Source organism: Elephantulus edwardii, unplaced genomic scaffold (assembly GCF_000299155.1).
Source record: "Elephantulus edwardii isolate Elephantulus edwardi_28Jun2011 unplaced genomic scaffold, EleEdw1.0 scaffold00032, whole genome shotgun sequence".
NCBI lineage: Eukaryota > Metazoa > Chordata > Mammalia > Macroscelidea > Macroscelididae > Elephantulus > Elephantulus edwardii.
Window position 1 is genome coordinate 9,590,412 of NW_006399782.1, and position 18,664 is coordinate 9,609,075.

Consider the following 18,664-nt stretch of genomic DNA (forward strand, 5'->3'; position numbering starts at 1 on the left):
TAAAATATCATACAAAATGGTGACCCTGGAAGACATTATGTTGAGTGAATTATCTCAGTCACAAAAGGATAAATACTGTATAATGCAACCGTTATAAAACAGGACTAACATGGGGGTTAGGAGGAAACTAAGAAAAGTGGGGATAAATAATGTACACTGCACTGAAAGAGATGAGGGAAAGAACTATTTTAAAGGAATACAGGATTAGGTATTATTTCCATGACAATAGTCCAGACAAAGAGCTGCACAGAAAAGTGGACTGGGGGAAGGGGAAAGAAATTGTGCAACAATGAAAGAATTGTTTTTCAAAGAGAAAAGCAAACTGGGGGTGGATGAATAGAGAGAAAAATGTGCAACAATGAATGACTGGAAATCTAAGTTCTCTATAAACTTTCATTAAATTCTAAATTAAAATATTTTTTAAAGTGAACACAAACCACACCAAACATAATCTTGTTTTCAGTATTTATATAAACAGGCTAATACAGTACTTAGCCTGTTCTTTTTCATATACTTTCTGACCTTTTTCCATGTTGATAGTGATTACAGTTTATTCATTTTAAATGTGATGATAATCCCTTATAAGAACATGCAATTAATCCATTCTCTATTTTTTCTCTGTTATGAGGTAAGAGGGCTATAGTCCTAGAAGGTAAACAAATTGTATGTATTGAATTATTTTTCAGCATTTAACACTTCTTGTATGACACACGAAGAAAAAGTCTCCTCTTGGAAACGTTTATATCTTTGAAAACTGAATGGAGGTTTACCATGAGGCATCTTTCATTTTTGCACTTTGCTTTGTTTCTCAAGCTGCCCTTTGAAATCTTTTCAGTTCTCTTACTTCATCATTTCTTCCTTTCACTTTAGTTCCTTTATGCTGTTGGCTTAGTGGTAAGGAATTTGCTTCCAACCCAAGGGTTTATGGTTTGAGAAAGATGAGGAATGTTCTCCTGTGCAAGTCACTGCCTCTGAAAATTCACTGCAGGATCAGCTGTGTGTCAGTACCAATCTAAAGATAAACAACAACAAAATAATAACAACAATGCTCTAAAGCAAATTTTAGAGTCCATTCTGGCATCCATTTTAGTCTTTTCTTTCTTTCCCTATCTTTGTAATAATCCTGTGCCTTCTTCATGGATGAAATCCTTGATATCATCCCACAACTCTTCTGGTCATTTGTGTAAAATTATTCTATCTATTGAGGTGGTCTCTAAATTCTGAGGTTGATATACTCAAAGTTTCTTTTGGCTCTTGTGGACATGTTTCATTTTCTTCAGTTTGAACATACATATGATGAGATGGGTCAACACAGTAACTGGGGCTACAGAGGTAGGTGTGACAGGGACAGTAACATTGGCTCAGGATAGGGCAAGGTTCAGAGCTATTGTGCATAGGCCACTATGAGCTGCAGTTGACTTGGTAACACATAAAAACAAGAACAACTTGAGCAATTCATGATCTGTTCCAGAGTCAGTCTCTGGTCTTCATCTCACAGATGATACTGTGCCCTTTAAAAGACGAAAGTGGGCTTAATCCACTAGAGCATTTACAATTACTTAATATACATGCAACCCTAAGCTGTAAAACAAAAAGGGGGGGAATCACTTGGCAGTTCTCAAGCTGAAAGAACAACAAAAACAAGTCCAAGCCTCAAGTTGCAATACTAAAGGATTGTTGTTGTTGTTGTTACGTGCCATCAAGTCGCTTGCAGCTCACAGTGACCCTATGTACAAGAGCTCTATATGCTCTTCTATCCTGTGCCAACCTAGCCATCTCAAGCACACTTATTCCCACCTCTCTAGTCACAGAATCGATCCATCTCATCAAAGGTCTTCCTTTCCTTTGCCGCCCCTCCACTCTGCCAAACATGATGTCCCTCTCCAAGGACCAGTCCCTCCTTGCAACATGCCCAAAATATGTCAGACAAAGCCTCAGAATCCTTGACTCCAGGGAACATTCTGGCTTCACCCTCTCCAGGACAAACCTGTTTGTTCTCCTAGCAGTCCATGGTATATTCAACACTCTTCTCCAGCACCACAACTCAAAGGCATCAATTATCTTTATATCTACCCTAGTCACTGTCCAACTCTCTGATGCATACATAGCACGTAATTGCAAAGACTATAGCCCGGATCAAGTGCACCTTAGTCTCCAGTCTGACATCATTGCTCTTCAGTACTCTGGAGAGGTCCCTCACAGCCGACTTTCCCAATGCAATTCGCCTCTTGATTTCCTGGCTGCTGTTACCAAAAGTGTTGACTGTGGAGCCAAGTAAACTAAAACTGTTAACTATCTCAATCTCTTCACCATCCATACTGATGCTGCCAATTGGCCCAGTGGTTAGAATCTTTGTTTTCTTGATGTTGAGCTTCAGTCCATATAGGAGGCTGTAGTCCTTGATCATCTGCAGCAAGCACTTCAGGTCCTCCTCAGTTTCAGCAAGCAGAGTTGTGTCATCTGCATAATGCAGGTTGTTGATGATTCTTCCACCAATCCTGATGCCACATTCCTCTTTGTATAGCCCAGCGTCACGAATGATCTGTTCTGCATACAGATTGAAAAGGTATGGAGACAGAATACATCCCTGACGAACCCCCTTCTTGATTTTGAACCATGTAGTGTCTCCTTGCTCTGTTCTGACAACTGCCTCTTGGTCCGAGTATAAGTTTCACATTAGCACAATCAAATGTTCTGGGATTCCCATTCTTCTCAGAGTCAGCCACAGCTTGTTGTGATCCACACAGTCAAAAGCCTTTGCATAATCAATGATACTAAAGGATACAGTGGCTAAAATCCTGAATGATCCAGGAAGCATCAAAGGATATTTAAGGAATACACTAAGTACTGGACCAAAACAAATTGGTGGTTCAGAAGTAGCATATGATCAGGAACCAATGGTGAGGAAGGAAGACGTTCAAGCTGAATTGAAGGCATTGGCAAAATATAAGGCCCCAGGAATCAACTGGATACCAATTGGCATTTTTTAACAGAGGCAGCCCTAGACGTGCTCATTAAGCTAAAAAGGAAATTTGTAGGACAGTCATGGCCAAATGATTGAAAGAATTCAGTATGTGTTCTATTCCCCAAAACGGTGATCCAATAGAATGTGGAAATTACTGACCAATATTATTAATATCATATGCAAGTAAAACATTGCTGAGATAATTTTTAAAATGGCAAGAATATACATCAAAAGAAAATTGCCAGACATTTAGGCTAAATTTAGAAGCTGTGGCATGAGGCACATCATTGGATATCAACCAAGAGACTATCACGAGAACAGAATGAGGAAACAGTGGATACTTAACAATCAGAAAAGGTGTGTATCAGGGCTGTATTCCTTCTTCATATTCATACACTTTTTATACTGAGCAAATCATTAGAGAAGATGGACTCTGAAAAACAACAAAAACCCACTGCAACAGGATAGAAAGAAGACTTGTCAACAACCTGTGTCAAGCAGATGATCCCACCTTGCTTTCTGAAAGTGAGGAGAACTTGAAATCCTTGCTGTGGACTCTCAAAGACTACAGCATTCAATATGGATTATATCCCAAAATCAAGAAAACAAAATTCTTCACTTGTGGTAAACGTCATAACAGAGGAAGAAAAGACTGAAATTGCCAATGATTTAATCTTAATTGTATTTACCAACACTCTTGGTACCAGCAGTCAAGGGACCAGAAGACGCATTACACTGAGAAAGTCTGCTGTCAGGGACCTCTCCAAATTACTGAGGACCAATGATGTAAGTTTAAAGACTAACATGAATAAATTATGAACGCTGAATTGGAACAAATAAAGGAAAGAACTGTTTAAAAAGAATACATGACTAGGCATTATTTGTAGGACAACAGTCCAGAATAAAAGGTACATAACAAAGTGGACTGGGGTGGAGGAGGATGGAAGGAAATGATATAACAGTGAATTTTTTTTTTAAGTGAACTGGGTGGGTAGCAACAATGAATGAATGAAAGTCCAAGTTTTCTGTAAACTTTCATGAAAATAATAATTTTAAAAACAACAACAAAGACTAACGTGAGCCTGATTCAGGGAATAGTCTTTTCAATCACTTGCTAAGAATCTGAGAACTGGACAATGAATAAGGATGACAGAAAAAGAATCAATGCCTTTGAGCTGTGGTTCTGGAGAAAGTGAAGCCAGAGTGTGCCTTGTAAGCAAGGATGGCGAAGCTTTGTCTCACATATTTTGGACATGTTGTTAGAAGGAAATACCCTGGAAAGGGACAACATCTTGGAAAGGTGGAGTATTAACCAAAGAGGGGAAGATCTTCATCAAGATGGATTGACACCATGCCTGTAGCACAATGGGTTCAAGCATGTCAGAGATGATGACGATGGTACAAGACAGAACAGGGTGCAGATCTTTTGTTTGTAGGGTTGTTATGAGTTATACTCGACTAGAAGACAGCTAACAACAACAAAACCAACAAAGGAGTGCTGGTATCTTAGTCCACAGAGTGCTGATACATCAAAAGCCATACCTTTGAGTTAGAAACCCTGGGTGATTTTACTCCACTAGGCTACTCCTTGGAGGCAAGGATTCTGGGGCTCCATCTGACATACTTTGGACATGTTGTAAGGATAGACAGGTGCTTGGAGAGGGACATCACGCTTGGGAGGGTAGAGGGACAGCGCAGGAGGGGAAGACCCTCTATGAGGTGGAGTGATTCAGTGACTGGGGTAATCAGGATGGGTGTGTCAGAGGCAATGCGACTGGCATAGGATAGAGCAGGGTTTAGGGCTGTTGTACATAGGGTCGCTATGAGTCACAAACGACTCCACGGCACATAACAACAACAACAACAGAATTCCATAGGAAAATGGTGGGGAAACCTCCTCCCAAGTGATTTACAGTCTCAGTAGCCTGACGGAGGGTCAGGTAAGAGTTTCAGTTCAATAGTATTGAGTGAGTGCATAGAGGCATTTCAATGCCTCTATTTGTTAGTCACGGGAGAAGGATGGACAATCTTCTGTGCAATTAACTGACTCTGAAAACTCACCAGAGGGTCAGCTATGGGTCAGTCTCCAACTCTTTGGTACACAACAACATTTGTTAGTCATGTAATTATATTGTGGGTATTTTATAATAATCAGGATATACTTTTTTTAAAAAATGACATCTGGCATCTTTTTAGTAGTTAGTTTTAATCCTCTGACATATTATTGTTGATCTATTAGTATTTATATCTACCTCATATTTCATTTCCTATCTATCAATATATTTACTTCTTTAATTTTCCCTCGTCTTTTTATTTCGATAACATTTTTTTTATGCTTTTGTTCCTAGCTATGATATAGCATTTTCATTCATTCATTATGGACATACTTTTAAAATTTGGGGACATAAAATGAATCATAAAGTTATATAATTTATAATCATAAAGTTATATAATTATTATAATTATAAATATTATAATTCTCCAACTGAAGCTCACGAAGATAGCAAAAGCAGGGAATATTTTGTTGGAAAATAAAGTCACCAAAGGTTGGAGCTAATTTGACGGCAACTAACAACATCCTTCTCCTATTGTTGTTGTTATGTGTCATTGAGTCATCTGCAACTCATGGTAACTCTATGCAAATAGCTCTGAACCCCTATTCTGAGCCAATCTCACTAACTCCAACACACCTATCTCCATTACCCCAGTTCCTGTATCAATCCATTTCATCTGGGGTCTTTTTCTCCTATGCTGTTTCCCCACCCTTCCAAGCACGATGTTCTTCCCCAAGAACTGGTCACTCTTGGCCACATGGCCAAAGTATGTGAGATGGAGTGTCAAAATCCTTGCCTCCAATTCATGACAAAATTTTTGCTGTTGTTAGGTGCCATCAAACCAAGTACAACTCTTAGCAACTTTATAAACAACAGATCTGAACCCTCTCCTGTTCTATACCATCCTCACCATTTCTAACACACTTGAGCCTATTTCTGTAGGCACTGTGTTAGTCCACCTCACTGAAGATATCTTTTGCTGACTATCCACCTTTCCAAGCATGATGGCCCTCTCCAATGACCAGCCTCTCCTAGCAACATGCCCAAAGTATGTAAGGTGGAGCATTGCCATTTTTGCCTCCAAGGAGCATTCTGGCTTCACTTTTTCCAAGACATGTTTGATCTCTTTTTTTTCTTCCATGAGATATTCCATAGTCTTCACCAACCCCACAACTCAAAGGCTTCTATCATCCTTATTCACTGTTCAGCTCTCAGATGCATAGCAAGTGATTAAAAAGACCATGGCCCGAATCAGGCGCACCTTAGACTTTAAACTGACTTCATTGCTCCATAGTAATTTGGAGAGGTCCATAACAGAAGACTTGTCGAGTGCAATATATCTCCTAATCTTCTGAATGCTGTAACAAAAGTGTTGTTTGTGGATCAAAGTAAGATGAAACTGTTGACAATTCCAATCTTTTCTCCATCAATCATGGTATTATTTAAGGGTCCAGTGGTGAGGATTTTTGACTTCTTGGTGTTGAGATGCAATCTGTATCGAAGGCTATAGCTTTGGTCTTCTGCAGCAAGTTTCAACTCCTCCTTACTTTTATCAAGCAAGGTTGTGTGATCTGTATAATGCAGGTTGTCAATGAGTCTTATGCCATATTCTTATTCATTGAGTCCAACTTCTCACCTGATTTTTTCAGTATGTAGGTGGTTGAACAAGGATGGAGAAAGGGTATGACCCCAACATATACCTTTCCTGATTTTAAACCATGTAGTGTTCCCTTTTCTTTTCAAATAGCTTCTTGGTTTAGATATAGGGTTTTGTGTGAACATAATGAAGTGGTCTAGATTTCCATTTTTCTCAAGGTTAGTTTTGGTTCTCACAAAGTTAGGTTTGTTATGATCACATCCAGCATATAGTCAAATGCCTGTGAATAGTCAACAAAGCACAAGTAGATACTCTTCTGGTATTATCTACTTTCTTTTAGGATCTCTCTGACATCAGCAATGATACCCCTGGTCTCATGATCTCCTGTAAATCAGGTTGAATGTCTCACAACTTTCTCTAAATGTACTGTTCTAGTCACTCATTTTTTTTTTGTGATCTTCAGCAATATTTTGCATACATGTGATAGTAAGATGTTGTTCTTTAATTTCTACATTCTGTTGGATCACCTTTCTTGGGAATGGGAACATATATGGATCTCTTCCAGTTAGTTGGCCAAGTAGCCGACCTCCAAATTTCCTAGCATAATCGCATGATCACATCCAGCACTGCACCTGTTTGTTAAAACATATCAGATGGTGCAAGCCTCCAGCGTGCCTGAGTCTGGCGTGGCCCTGAGCATTCCTGCAGGCCTTGCGAGAGCAGCCTTGAAATGGTTTGAGGCCTTGCTCTGCATCATTTCACGGCAAGGTTATAGAAATTTCAGACAATGGAAAAAAAAACATATCAGATGGTAACTCATCATTTCCTACAGCCTTATTTTTTGCCAATGTCTGCAGTGCGACTTGAACTTCTTCCTTCATTACTATTGCCTTTTATTGATATGATACTTCCCAAAAATTTCAATGTCAACTAATTATTTTTGGTACAGCAATTCTTTGTATTCCTTCCATCTTCTTTTGATGCTTTCTGGGTCATACAAGATTTGGCCAACAGCATTTCTCAATATTGCAACTTGAGCCTTCAATTTTATTTTCAATTCTTTCAACTGGAGAAATGTCTATGAGTTCTTCCATTTTTATTCTCCAACTCCAACTCTTTGTACATTCCCTTCTAATACTTTGTTTTTTCTTCTTGTACTGTTCTTTGAAATCTTTTGTTCATCTCTTCTTTGTTGGTAGGTGCTGTCGAGTCAAGCGTGACCTATAGTGACCCAATAAACAACAGATATGGACCTTGTCCTATCCTGTGCCATCTTTAGACTTCCCAACACATTAGATCCCATTGAAGCAATCATTGTGTCAATCCACCTGGTCAAGGGTCTTCCTTTCCTTCATGGACCCTCAGCTTTTCTAAGCATCTTGTCCCTCTCCATGGAACAGACATTCCTAGTTACATGCCTGACCTATGTGAGGTAAAGCTTTATCATCTCTGTTTCCAAGGAACACTTTGGCTGCTCTATCTCTAAGACATATTTGTTTATTCTTTTGGCAAGCCATGAGATGTTCAGTATTCTTCTCCAACACCGCATCTCAAAGGCATCACCTCTTCTGTCATCCTTATTCACTGTCCAGCTCTCAGAGAATAGCAAGTGATTGGAAAGACTCTGGCCAAAATCAGACACTCCTTAGTTGTCAAAATAACATCATTACTCCTCAATAACTTAAGATAAATTCCTGATTTCAGACTTTCCCAGTGAAATACATCTGATTTTCCTGACTGCTGATATCAAGGGTGTTAATTGTGGATCCAAGTAAGTTGAAGATGTTGACAGTTTCAATCTTTTCTCTATAGGTCCAGGCATAAGAATTTTTGTTTTCTTGACATTGAGACAAATCCATATTGAAAGCTATATTCTCTGGTCTGCAACAAGTGCTTCAAGTCCTCCTCACTTTCAGCATGTGAGATTGTGTGTCTTTCTCCTATCTTGATGCCACATTCTTCTTCATAGAGTCCAGCTTCTCAAATAATTTGTTAATATACAGAATGAGTAGGTATGGGGAGAGAATACAACCCTGATGCACTTCTTATTTTTAAATCATGTAATGTTCTGCTGCTTTGTTTGCACAACAGCCTCCTGGTCTAGGTATAGGTTTCACACGAGCACAATTTATTGCTCTGAGATTCCCTTTCTTCTCAAAGTTAGCTATAACTTGTTACAATCCACACAGTCAAATGCCTTTGCATCATCTTTTCTTAGCACACTTAAATTGACTCTCCTTCTACATTAGCAAATACCATCTAGGATTTTAACCTCACCCTTTTATAAAATGTTCAAAACATAAGTCTTTAATCAACAAGTAAGCCAATTTACTGACATTTTATTGATTTTTCTGTTCATTTCTATTGTGCATATCTTAATCTTTCTCTGTTCACTACTACTTCCTATCCTACACTTTTCTCCAAAGTACTGAGGAATAACAACAGAGTCACTTTGAAGACTAAGGAGAGTTTGAGTCAGGTCACGATCTTTTTCATCATTTACTATGCATCTCAAAGATGGACAACAAAGAAGGGTGACAGAAGAAAAGTCTTTGAATTGTGGTATTGGAAAAGAGTGCTGACTATCCCATGAAATGCCAAAAGAACAAACAGATATGTCCTGGAAAAAGTGAAGCCAGAGTGCCCCTTAGAGGTAAGAGTGGTGAAGCTTTATCTCACATATTTGGGCATGTTTCTAGGAAGGACTATTCTTTGGAATATCATGCTTTAAAAAGTGGATCCATAAAAGAGAGAAAACAAGACTCAATGAGATGGAATGACACAGTTGTTGCTGCAATGGGCTCACATATTTCAGAGGTGATGGACTGGCACAGGACAGGGCAGGGCTCAGCTCTCTTGTTAACAGGGTCACTAGGAGTTGTACTTGACATGATGTACATAACACTACCTTCCTTCTGTGATTATTTCATTTGTTAAAATGTTCACCTTCTAGAAGGACTTCTGGAGGCCTAATGACAAGAAGCTGTGCTGAAACCCTAAAAGCACACAGTTCGAATTCACAAGCTCCTTCTCAGGAGAAAGATGGGCAATATCTTCCCGTGTGATTAACTGCCTCTGAAAACTTACCAGAGTCAGCTACAGATCGGTTCAGACTCAATGGTACACAACAAAAACTACAATATTCAGAATAGCATGATTCAATTGTGGGCCAATGTACATCTTGTGTAGCTACCACTCATTTGTTTGCAGGGGCTTGCATATTGCTAAGATATTGATTAAATAGTTTTCAGAGGAGCTTGCAAACTAATAAAGACTATGAATAAAGCCTGGAATCTACTTCAGAAAGTAAGCCACAGAAGACCCTATCTCAATGATAATGGGGATTAGTCCAGGACCACATTCTGCTTTTGTTTTAGAACTCTTTTTTAATAGAAAATCATGTCTTCATTTATCTCATGAGACATTGTCAGCATATTTCTTGAAATGTCTTTGTCTTAAATTATTCTAGAAAATATTTCATTTGGGATAAATCCCTGTTCCAAATGTTCATTTTGGGGGGCAGATTGCCTTTGAATTTAAATTTTTTTATATGTTCTGAAAAATATCTTTGTCAGCTTATTTTAAAAGAGAAGTTTCTATTTTCCTTTACTCTCATGCCAATGACTTAGAGTTTTGTGGTTTCCTCCATCGGTCCTCAAAGCACCATGGCCAGAAATGGATTTCATAAGACCACGTGGGGATTGCTGTTGGAGAGATGGAAAATCCTCTCAAGTAGCCCATGGATGGCAAAGTTCTATCAACTCTATGGCCCCCTTGACTTCTGAAAACCAATGGTATCAGGAAGTTTGTAGCAGCTGGTTTCCCCCTCAGTCTTCTTAATAAGATTATTCCCATTCTTCAACCACCAACTTACATTCTCTGGCTTCAAGTAGAAGATGTGATTCAGGTCCTCTGAATCATATGAAGCTCTGCTAACCCTTCTTTACTGTAAATATCTAACTCCTTATCACCACCACCTTCTTATAAATTCAGATCAGAGTCCCTGGCTCCGTTCCCACTGTCTTGCATTTGTATTCTAATTTCTTTTTTTTTTTACGTTTTTAAAATTAATTTTAATAGACATTTACAGAGGTTTGGGATTTCCATTCATTCATTGCCGCACTTTTGTGTTCTAGTTTCTTATCTATGGAGATGTCTAATTTATTTGATCCTGGCTCTCAGATTTTTATCTTTTCTTAATGTTTCATGATGAGTTCAATAGAGAAGAAATTTATAAAACAAATTGGCTGATATGTTGCAAAAGAAAAAAAAATACTAGAGAGTCTTAAAAGAAAAAGAATCTGAAACAGAAAATTTAGCAAATTCTTCTAAATTCTACACGGCAAGAGTGCCAATGTGATGATGGCCATCTTCAATGATGAGGCTGAAGTTCGTGAAAGGCGAAATGATTTGTTAATGAACACAAAAGTAACAAATAATGAGAAAGGCAATGAACATAACACAGCTAATCAGGTTCACAATCTGCTCTATTCACTACAGAACCAGTAATTACTGAGAACATTTGCCTAAATTTCACTCCATTTCTCATTTATTCAAACCAAGCTGATTTTCTCCCTTGTTTTCTTGGTCATTCAAGATATCAGTTGTTCCATTCACAGCCTCCCTCAGGAACAATAGCACAGAAGATCTAAATCACTGAGCTTTCAAAAGCTGGTTCCCGCTTAGCTCATTGCTTTCACTTTCTCTGCCACTGATCTTGATTCCTTTCTTCACTTACTAGGTTGGAACTAGTCAGCCTTTCCTAGCTTTTTTAAATTACTGGTTAAAATAGCGAGATCAGTTTTAAATATACAAAGGGAAAGTTTCACTTCCCTTGAGAGAAGAATTCATTTGCAATCTTTCATTAAAAACTATGTATTCTGATGGCCTAGTAGTAAGGAATCGCACTACCAGTCCAAAGGCACAATTCTAATCCACCAGTTGCTCCATAGCAGAAGGAAAGGCAATATCCTCTTGTGAGATTTACAGCCTCCGGAAACATGCTGGAGGGTCGGCTATGATTTAGTTGTGGCTTGACGGTATATAACAATAACAATGATTTCTCAAGAACTATAAATAGGGGGTTCTGGTGACCTAGTGGATAGGAGGATCTATGCTAAATCCAAAGGAGATGTTTTGAATTTACCAGCTGCTCCAAGGAAGAAAGATAAGCAATCATCTCCCATGCAATTTACAGCATCTGAAAACCCTCTGGAAGTTCAGCTATGAATGAGTTCTGAATTGATGGCAATGAGGTGAGTTGATGTTTATAACTAGTAATCAATTATAAGCAATACAAATAAGATCCCTGATTGATTGCATAGAGTGTATACTCGATGGAAAGAGGGCAAATCACTCAAATAAACGTAAAATTTTAACTGTGGCAATTGAAATAATGAAAGCACCCAGTACTCTGTAAGTGTCTAAAATAAAGGAAGCTTTGACATTGTCAGGAGGGTTAAGGAAGGAATCCCTGTAAACTTGGATTTGGAACCTAAAAGAGAGTTGGCTACATGATGGAAAGGAAGTGATTATCCTGTATAAGGATTCAGCAGTAAATGAAAGTATGTTCAGTACAGCGAAAGAAAGAAAGAAAAAAGAGAAAGAGAGAAAGAAATAAAGAAAGGGAGGGAGGGAGGGAGAGAAGGGGGGGAGGGAAGAGGGGAGGAAGGAAGGAAAACGAGTATTCCTAGACGATAAGGGCCATTATTTGAAGTGTCTTATCTCTATTCTGAAATAAGTTATCTAAAAGTTTAAAGCAGGAGAGGTGGGAAATTATGCAAACTATAAAAAGATCTGGCTACACAGCAAATAAGAGATCAAAAATGAGGTTGAGTAGATAAAAGCCAACTAGTTAAGACACTGCTGGGAGTGGGAAGGGAAGACACCTCTGGAGTAGTTAAAGCAAAAAAAGCATAGAAATTATAAAATAGGCAAAGGATATGAACATAAGCTTCAAGAAAGAGGACAGTCATTCAGTGAATAAACAAATGAAAAGATGGTCATAATCACTAACCATTAATATTGTGCAGTCAGGAAATAGGGAGACACATTGCACTGGGAAAATCTGCAGTTGGGGACATTTCCAAATTATTGAGGAGTCCTCAGTTTGAGGATTAAGGTGCATCCAATTCAGGCCATAGTCTTTCCAATCACTAGCTATGCATCTGAGACCTGGACAACGAGTAAGGATGATGGAAAAAGAATTGACACCTTTGAGCTGTGGTGTTGGAGAAGAACACTGAACATCCTATGGATGGCCAAGAGAATGAACAAATATGTCTTGGAGAGAGTGCATCCAGAGTGCTCCTTGGAGGCAAGAATGATGAGGCTTCACCTCACATACTTTGGACATGTTACTAGGAGGTGTTATTCCTTGGAGCGAGACAAGATGTTGGGAAGGGTGGAGGGTCAGAGAAAGAGAGAAAGACCCTCAACCAGGTGGACTGACATGGTAACTGCTGCAATTAGCCCGAGTGTGTCAGGAAATGTGAGGATGGCACAGGAGAGGACTGGATTCAGATCTTAGGGTCGCTTTGAGTCATACTTGATGGCACCTAACAACAACAACAAACCATTGAATCAGCTTAGACATATAATGATGCTACACGCAATAATGTTCACTGTTGACCCTGTGGTATTGGCCCTTTGTTTTCTTGATGTTGAGATATAAGCCATACTGAAGGCTGTAGTCCTTGATTTTCTGTAGCAAGTGTTTCATATCCTTCTCACTTTCAGCAAGCAAACTTACATTATCTGCTAAAGCATGTTGTTGATAGTCTTCCTCCAACCCTGAAGCCATTCTTTTTCATAGAGTCTGGTTTCATCACTTACTTGCTCAGCATATAGACTGAATAGGAAAAGAGAAAGGCAGCAACCCTGACACACGTCTTTCCTGATTTTAAACCGTGCAGTGTTCCTTTGTTCCCTTTGGACAACAGCTTCTTGGACTAGATATAGGTTTTGTATGAACACTTATGTTCTAGGATTCCCTTTCTTCTCAATGTCAGCCATAATTTGTTATTATTCAAATGCCTTTGCATAGTCAGTAGAACACAACTAGACATTCTTTTTTTTTTTTGCCTTTAGCCAGGATCCATCTGACATTAGCAATGATATCATTTGTGCTGCAACCTGTTCTAAACCCAGCCTGGAAGTTCTCTGCTGAGGTACTTTCCAGTCATTTTTGGATAATCTTCAGTAGAATCTTGCCTGCATGTGAAATCAATGAAATTGTTCTATAGTGATACTGTTTGATAATTTCCATATTCTATTGGATTACCTTTCTCAGGAATAAGACAAATTTCTTTCAGTCAGTTGACCAGATAGCTGTCCTCCAAATTTCCTGCCACAAACTGAACAGTACATCCAGGGCTGCATTTGTAAGCTTAAACATGTCAGTTGGTACTACATTGATTCCTGGACTCTTTTTTTTTTTTTTCCAGAGCCTTCAGTATGGCTTAAACGTCATCTTTAGTTACCATTGACACCTGTTGATATGGTGCTTCCTGAAATTTCCCAGTGTCAACTAATTGTTTCTGGAACAGAAGTTCTGTGTATTCCTTCCATCTTCTTTTGATGCTCCCTGGATCATTCAAGATTTTACCCATAGCATCTTTCAGTATTGTTACTTGAGGCTTGAATTTGTTTTTCAATTCTTTTAGCTTGAGAAATGCTGAGCAAGTTCTTCTCTTTTTATTTTCTGACTCCAGTCTGAACGTTTCATTGTAATTGTTTTGTTTTATCTCCTTAAGCTGCTTGTTAAAATCCCTTGTTCATCTCTTTTACTTTGGCATCTCTTTCTTTTGTTTTGGTTTCTTGACCATCTAATGTGATTTTCATTCGAGAGATGCAAATAAAAATTACAGTGAGATACCACCTTGCTGCTAATAAAGCACTTACTAAAAATATGTAACAAATGCTGGTGAGTATATGGTAAGACTGGAACTCCTTTTTTATTATTAATTAATTTTAATGAAAGTTTACAGAGATTTTGGATTTCCATTCATTCATTGTTGCACTTTTTTCCTGCCCAATCTTCCCCCCACCCCCAGTTTGCTCTTCTCTTTGAAAAGTAAAAGAAAAATTCTTTCTTTGGTATACAATCCCGCCCTCCAAGTCCACTCCACTATGCAGCCTTCATTCTGGACTCCTGTCATGACAATAATACCTAATCTCATATAAAGACTGGGACTCTTAGGTATTGCTAATGGAGGTGAAAAATGTAACAACTATGATAGAAAAAGGATGCCGCCTCAAAAAAACTAGAAAGAAAACTACCATACTAACCAATAATTCCACTCATAGGTTTACCTATTAAAGAAAGACCTTTTAGAAGTGACATGAGACAACATATGCACACTTATGTTCATAAGAGTATTATTAATAACAAAAATATGAGCACAACTTAAGTGCCCATCAACAATGAATAGATAAGCAAAACTTAACATACTGCAAAATGGATACCTAATAGGTAAAATAAGAAGAACTTGGTGAAAGATTAGCTACATTTTGAAAAGGGAGAGAAAGTTGATCTTTTCATACTACCAGTTTCTTATTTACTTAATTGCATTACCGCTGGTTTCCACTGAGGAGAAATACTGTATATCAGAAATTATGAGTTGATTTTGGGCAAAATGAATTTGAAGTACCTTTTACTAGGAGATGATGTTAGATGGAGATAGAACTGAGAGGAGAAATCAAGATTAGAGATGTAAATATAAAAGTTATCTACCCATAAGTTATTTCACAAGAGACAGAAATGTGAAGGAGATTTATGCAGAGAAAGGTATAGAATACAAAGAAAAATTGTTGTTGTTGCTAAATGCCATCGAGTCATAGGCAACTCATAGCAACCCTATGAATGAAAGTCCTCAACATTTGTGTGTGCGACTTTCATCCTTTCTCCAGGTTCATAGGGTTTCCGGAGGCAAGCTATTTACGGAAGTGGTTTTATTAAACATTGAGGAACTTCAACATTAATTACTGAGTAGAGGATTAAATTATAAACCTGCAAAGGAGAAAAGAATACTATCTAGAGATCCAGGAGAAAAACCAAGGAGGTATTTTGTCATGGAGACAAAAGAAGACAAACAGTTCAATAAAAGGCAATGGTTAATGGTGTCAAATTTGTGCATAAATAGGAATCTTCACTTCCATCCAAATTTTAGCTAATAATCAATTTGGTTCAACTGTGAATTCTTACTTTTTGAATTAAAAAGCATAAGCATACTTACTTAGAGTATTCATCATTAGGCCACTGCTTTCATGGAGTCTATGATGACTGGCATTTGTATCAGGAAGTTTGTACCGTGACATGGTGGACATGGTATGATGTCCTGAGTTAGGGTTCCCTGAATCAGACGGAGATCCATCCTCTTCATTTTCTGAGTCACTCGAACTATCCTCACTACTTGAAGAAGATGAACTTTTGGAATCTGATGAGCTATCATCACAACTGCTCATCTGGTCCATCATTCTAGCTTCTGCTTTCAGTTCTGTAAAGAAATTTTTAAAAGTTAACACACAAAAATGTAAATATATTTTTTTCCTAAGAAACTGTTGATGAAGAATAAGTAAAACATTTTCAGAATTTAATGTGTTTTATTTAAACTCTTCCTGTAACATCAAACCATATTTCAATAATGAGTTTGTAAAATTTCAAAGAATAAAACTGCAGTATCCTTTGGAAATATCTAATTCCATATTAATTTATAGTTTCATCCCTAAGGGAGCTCTGGTGGCCTCATTGTAAGAAGCTGTGCTGTAATCCCGATGGCATTTGTGGTTTGAATTCACCCCAGCTGCTCCGTGGGAGAAGGATGGGCAATCTCCTTCCATGCAATCAACTGCCTCTGAAAACCCACTGGAGTGTCAGCTCTGGACGGGTTGGTTCCTACTTGATGGCACACAACAACAACCTATCCCTTAATATACATACATATACACTCACATATACGCATCGTGTGTGTGTGTGTGTCTCTTGTGTACCGTAGAGTTGCAACCAACCTCTAGCTGACCCTCTGGCAGGTTTTTAGAGGCAGTTAATCACATGGGAGGAGAATGCCCATCCTTTTCCAGCATAATTAAAATGATTCGTAATGGGGAACCCAACATGCCGGGCCCAGCCTCGCCTTGGGCTGCTGCATTGTGTGGGGATCCCTGTCAGTTGTGCCATTATAGCTCTATGTATGATTTTCTTTATGTTTTGCTCCCAGGGTTATCATTTATCTAACATTTTAGATTAAAGATATTTCATATTACTCTATGACATAACTTCTCAAAGACAGTGTTTACTTTTCAGTTAAATTCTTATAAATTATTTATAAGCTCATGCACATTTTGGTTACAGAACATGGCTTACATAGATTCATGTACATATTGGTGTATGTGTCTATATATATGTGGGTGTGTGGATGTGTGGGTGTGTGGATGTGTGTGCATATAAGAAGACTAGTATGTATACTCATATGTAAACTAGTATGAATTTGTTATTATTAGATGCTGTTGAGTTGGATACAATTCATAGCAACCTATAAACAACAGATTTGGACCCTGTCCTGTTCTGTGCCATCCTCACAATCTTTAACACGCTTGAGCCCATTGCTGCAGTCACTGTGTCAATCAACCTGGTGACGGTCTTCTTCTCCTTTATAATCCCTTCACCTCTCCAAGCATGATGTTCTTCTCCAAGGAGTAGCCTCTCCTAGCAACATGTCCAAAGTATTCAGGACAAAGCTTTGTCATCTATGCTTCCACTCTGGCTTCACCTTCTGCAACACACATTTGTTTGTCCTCTTGGCAGTCCATGGGTTATTCATTACTCTCCTCCAAAGGCATCAATCTTTCTTCTGTCATCCTTATTCATTGTCCAGCTCTCAGATGCATAGCAAGTGATTGAAAAGATGATGGTCTGAATCAGGCATACCTTTGTTTTCATAACTTCAAACTATAATCATAGCTTTTCAGCAATTTATATATATTTATAACATATATAAAAATTTATATATATATAAAAACTTTTATGTTGTTATGTGCCATTAAGTAGACTCTGACTCATAGTGACCCTATGTACAACAGCTCTGAACCCTGCTCCATCTAGAGCCTATTTCATTGTCTCTGAAACATCTACCCCCCATTACCGCAGTCATTGAGTCAATCCATTTCATCCAGGGTCTTCCTCTCTTGTGCTATCTCTCCACTTCTCGAAGCATGATGTCCCTCTTTAAGGACTGGTCCCTCCTTGCAACATGTACAATGTATGTCAGATGGAGCTTCAAAATCTTTGTATCCAAGGAGCAGCCGGCTTTCACCCTCTCCAGGATGGAACTGTTTGTTCTCTTAGCAGTCAATACTCTTCTCCAGAACCACAACTCAAAGGCATCAATTCTCCATCTGTCATCCTTAGTCATTGCTCAGTTCTCTGATGCATAGCAAGTAATTGCAAATACTATGGCCTGGATCTAGAGAGAGAGATCAGCTGGCCCAGTGGACAGAAAGCGATGATTTCTGAAAGCCAAAGGTGGGTGACTTTTAATCCACGGCCCTCGGGCCCATCTTTCATTGTTTTTGTTCAGACCGTCCTCTAGGTTGTATAGCCTTGGTGTACAAGTTGCCATACCGTGGTTACTTTTGGTTGCTGTGAGGCTAAACACTGTGACACTGATGTGTCAAATGTGTTAATAGCTGGCTACTCAATGCGGACAGTTAGTGGGGTGGAGCTCCCTGATTAAAACAAGCTTGGAAGGAGGAGTGGCATCCACTTCCATAATAGCTTGCCTCCAGAAACCTGGAGAGAGAATGAAAGGCACCCAAGCGTTGAGGACTCTCCTTCATAGGGTCACTATGAGTTGCCTGCGACTCAATGGCACTTAATAACAACAATGACCTGGATCAGGTGCACCTTAGACTGGCATCACTGCCCAACAGTACTCTAGAGAGGTCCTTGACAGCAGATTTTCCAAATGTAATTAATCTTTTTATTTCCTGGCTACTGGTATCAAGATTTTGGAACCAAGCAAGCTGAAGCTGTTAACAACCTCAAACCCT

At 38.6% G+C, this 18,664-nt stretch overlaps 1 protein-coding gene across 1 annotated transcript in view; it reads right to left on the bottom strand.

Moving 5' to 3' along the window:
- Positions 1–18,664, bottom strand: part of EAF2 (ELL associated factor 2) — a 65,720-nt gene that overhangs the window by 11,954 nt on the left and 35,102 nt on the right. The window contains exon 5 of the mRNA XM_006884311.1: positions 15,853–16,113. Within this exon, the coding sequence (XP_006884373.1) occupies positions 15,853–16,113 (261 nt within the window). The remainder of the gene's footprint in view (positions 1–15,852; positions 16,114–18,664) is intronic.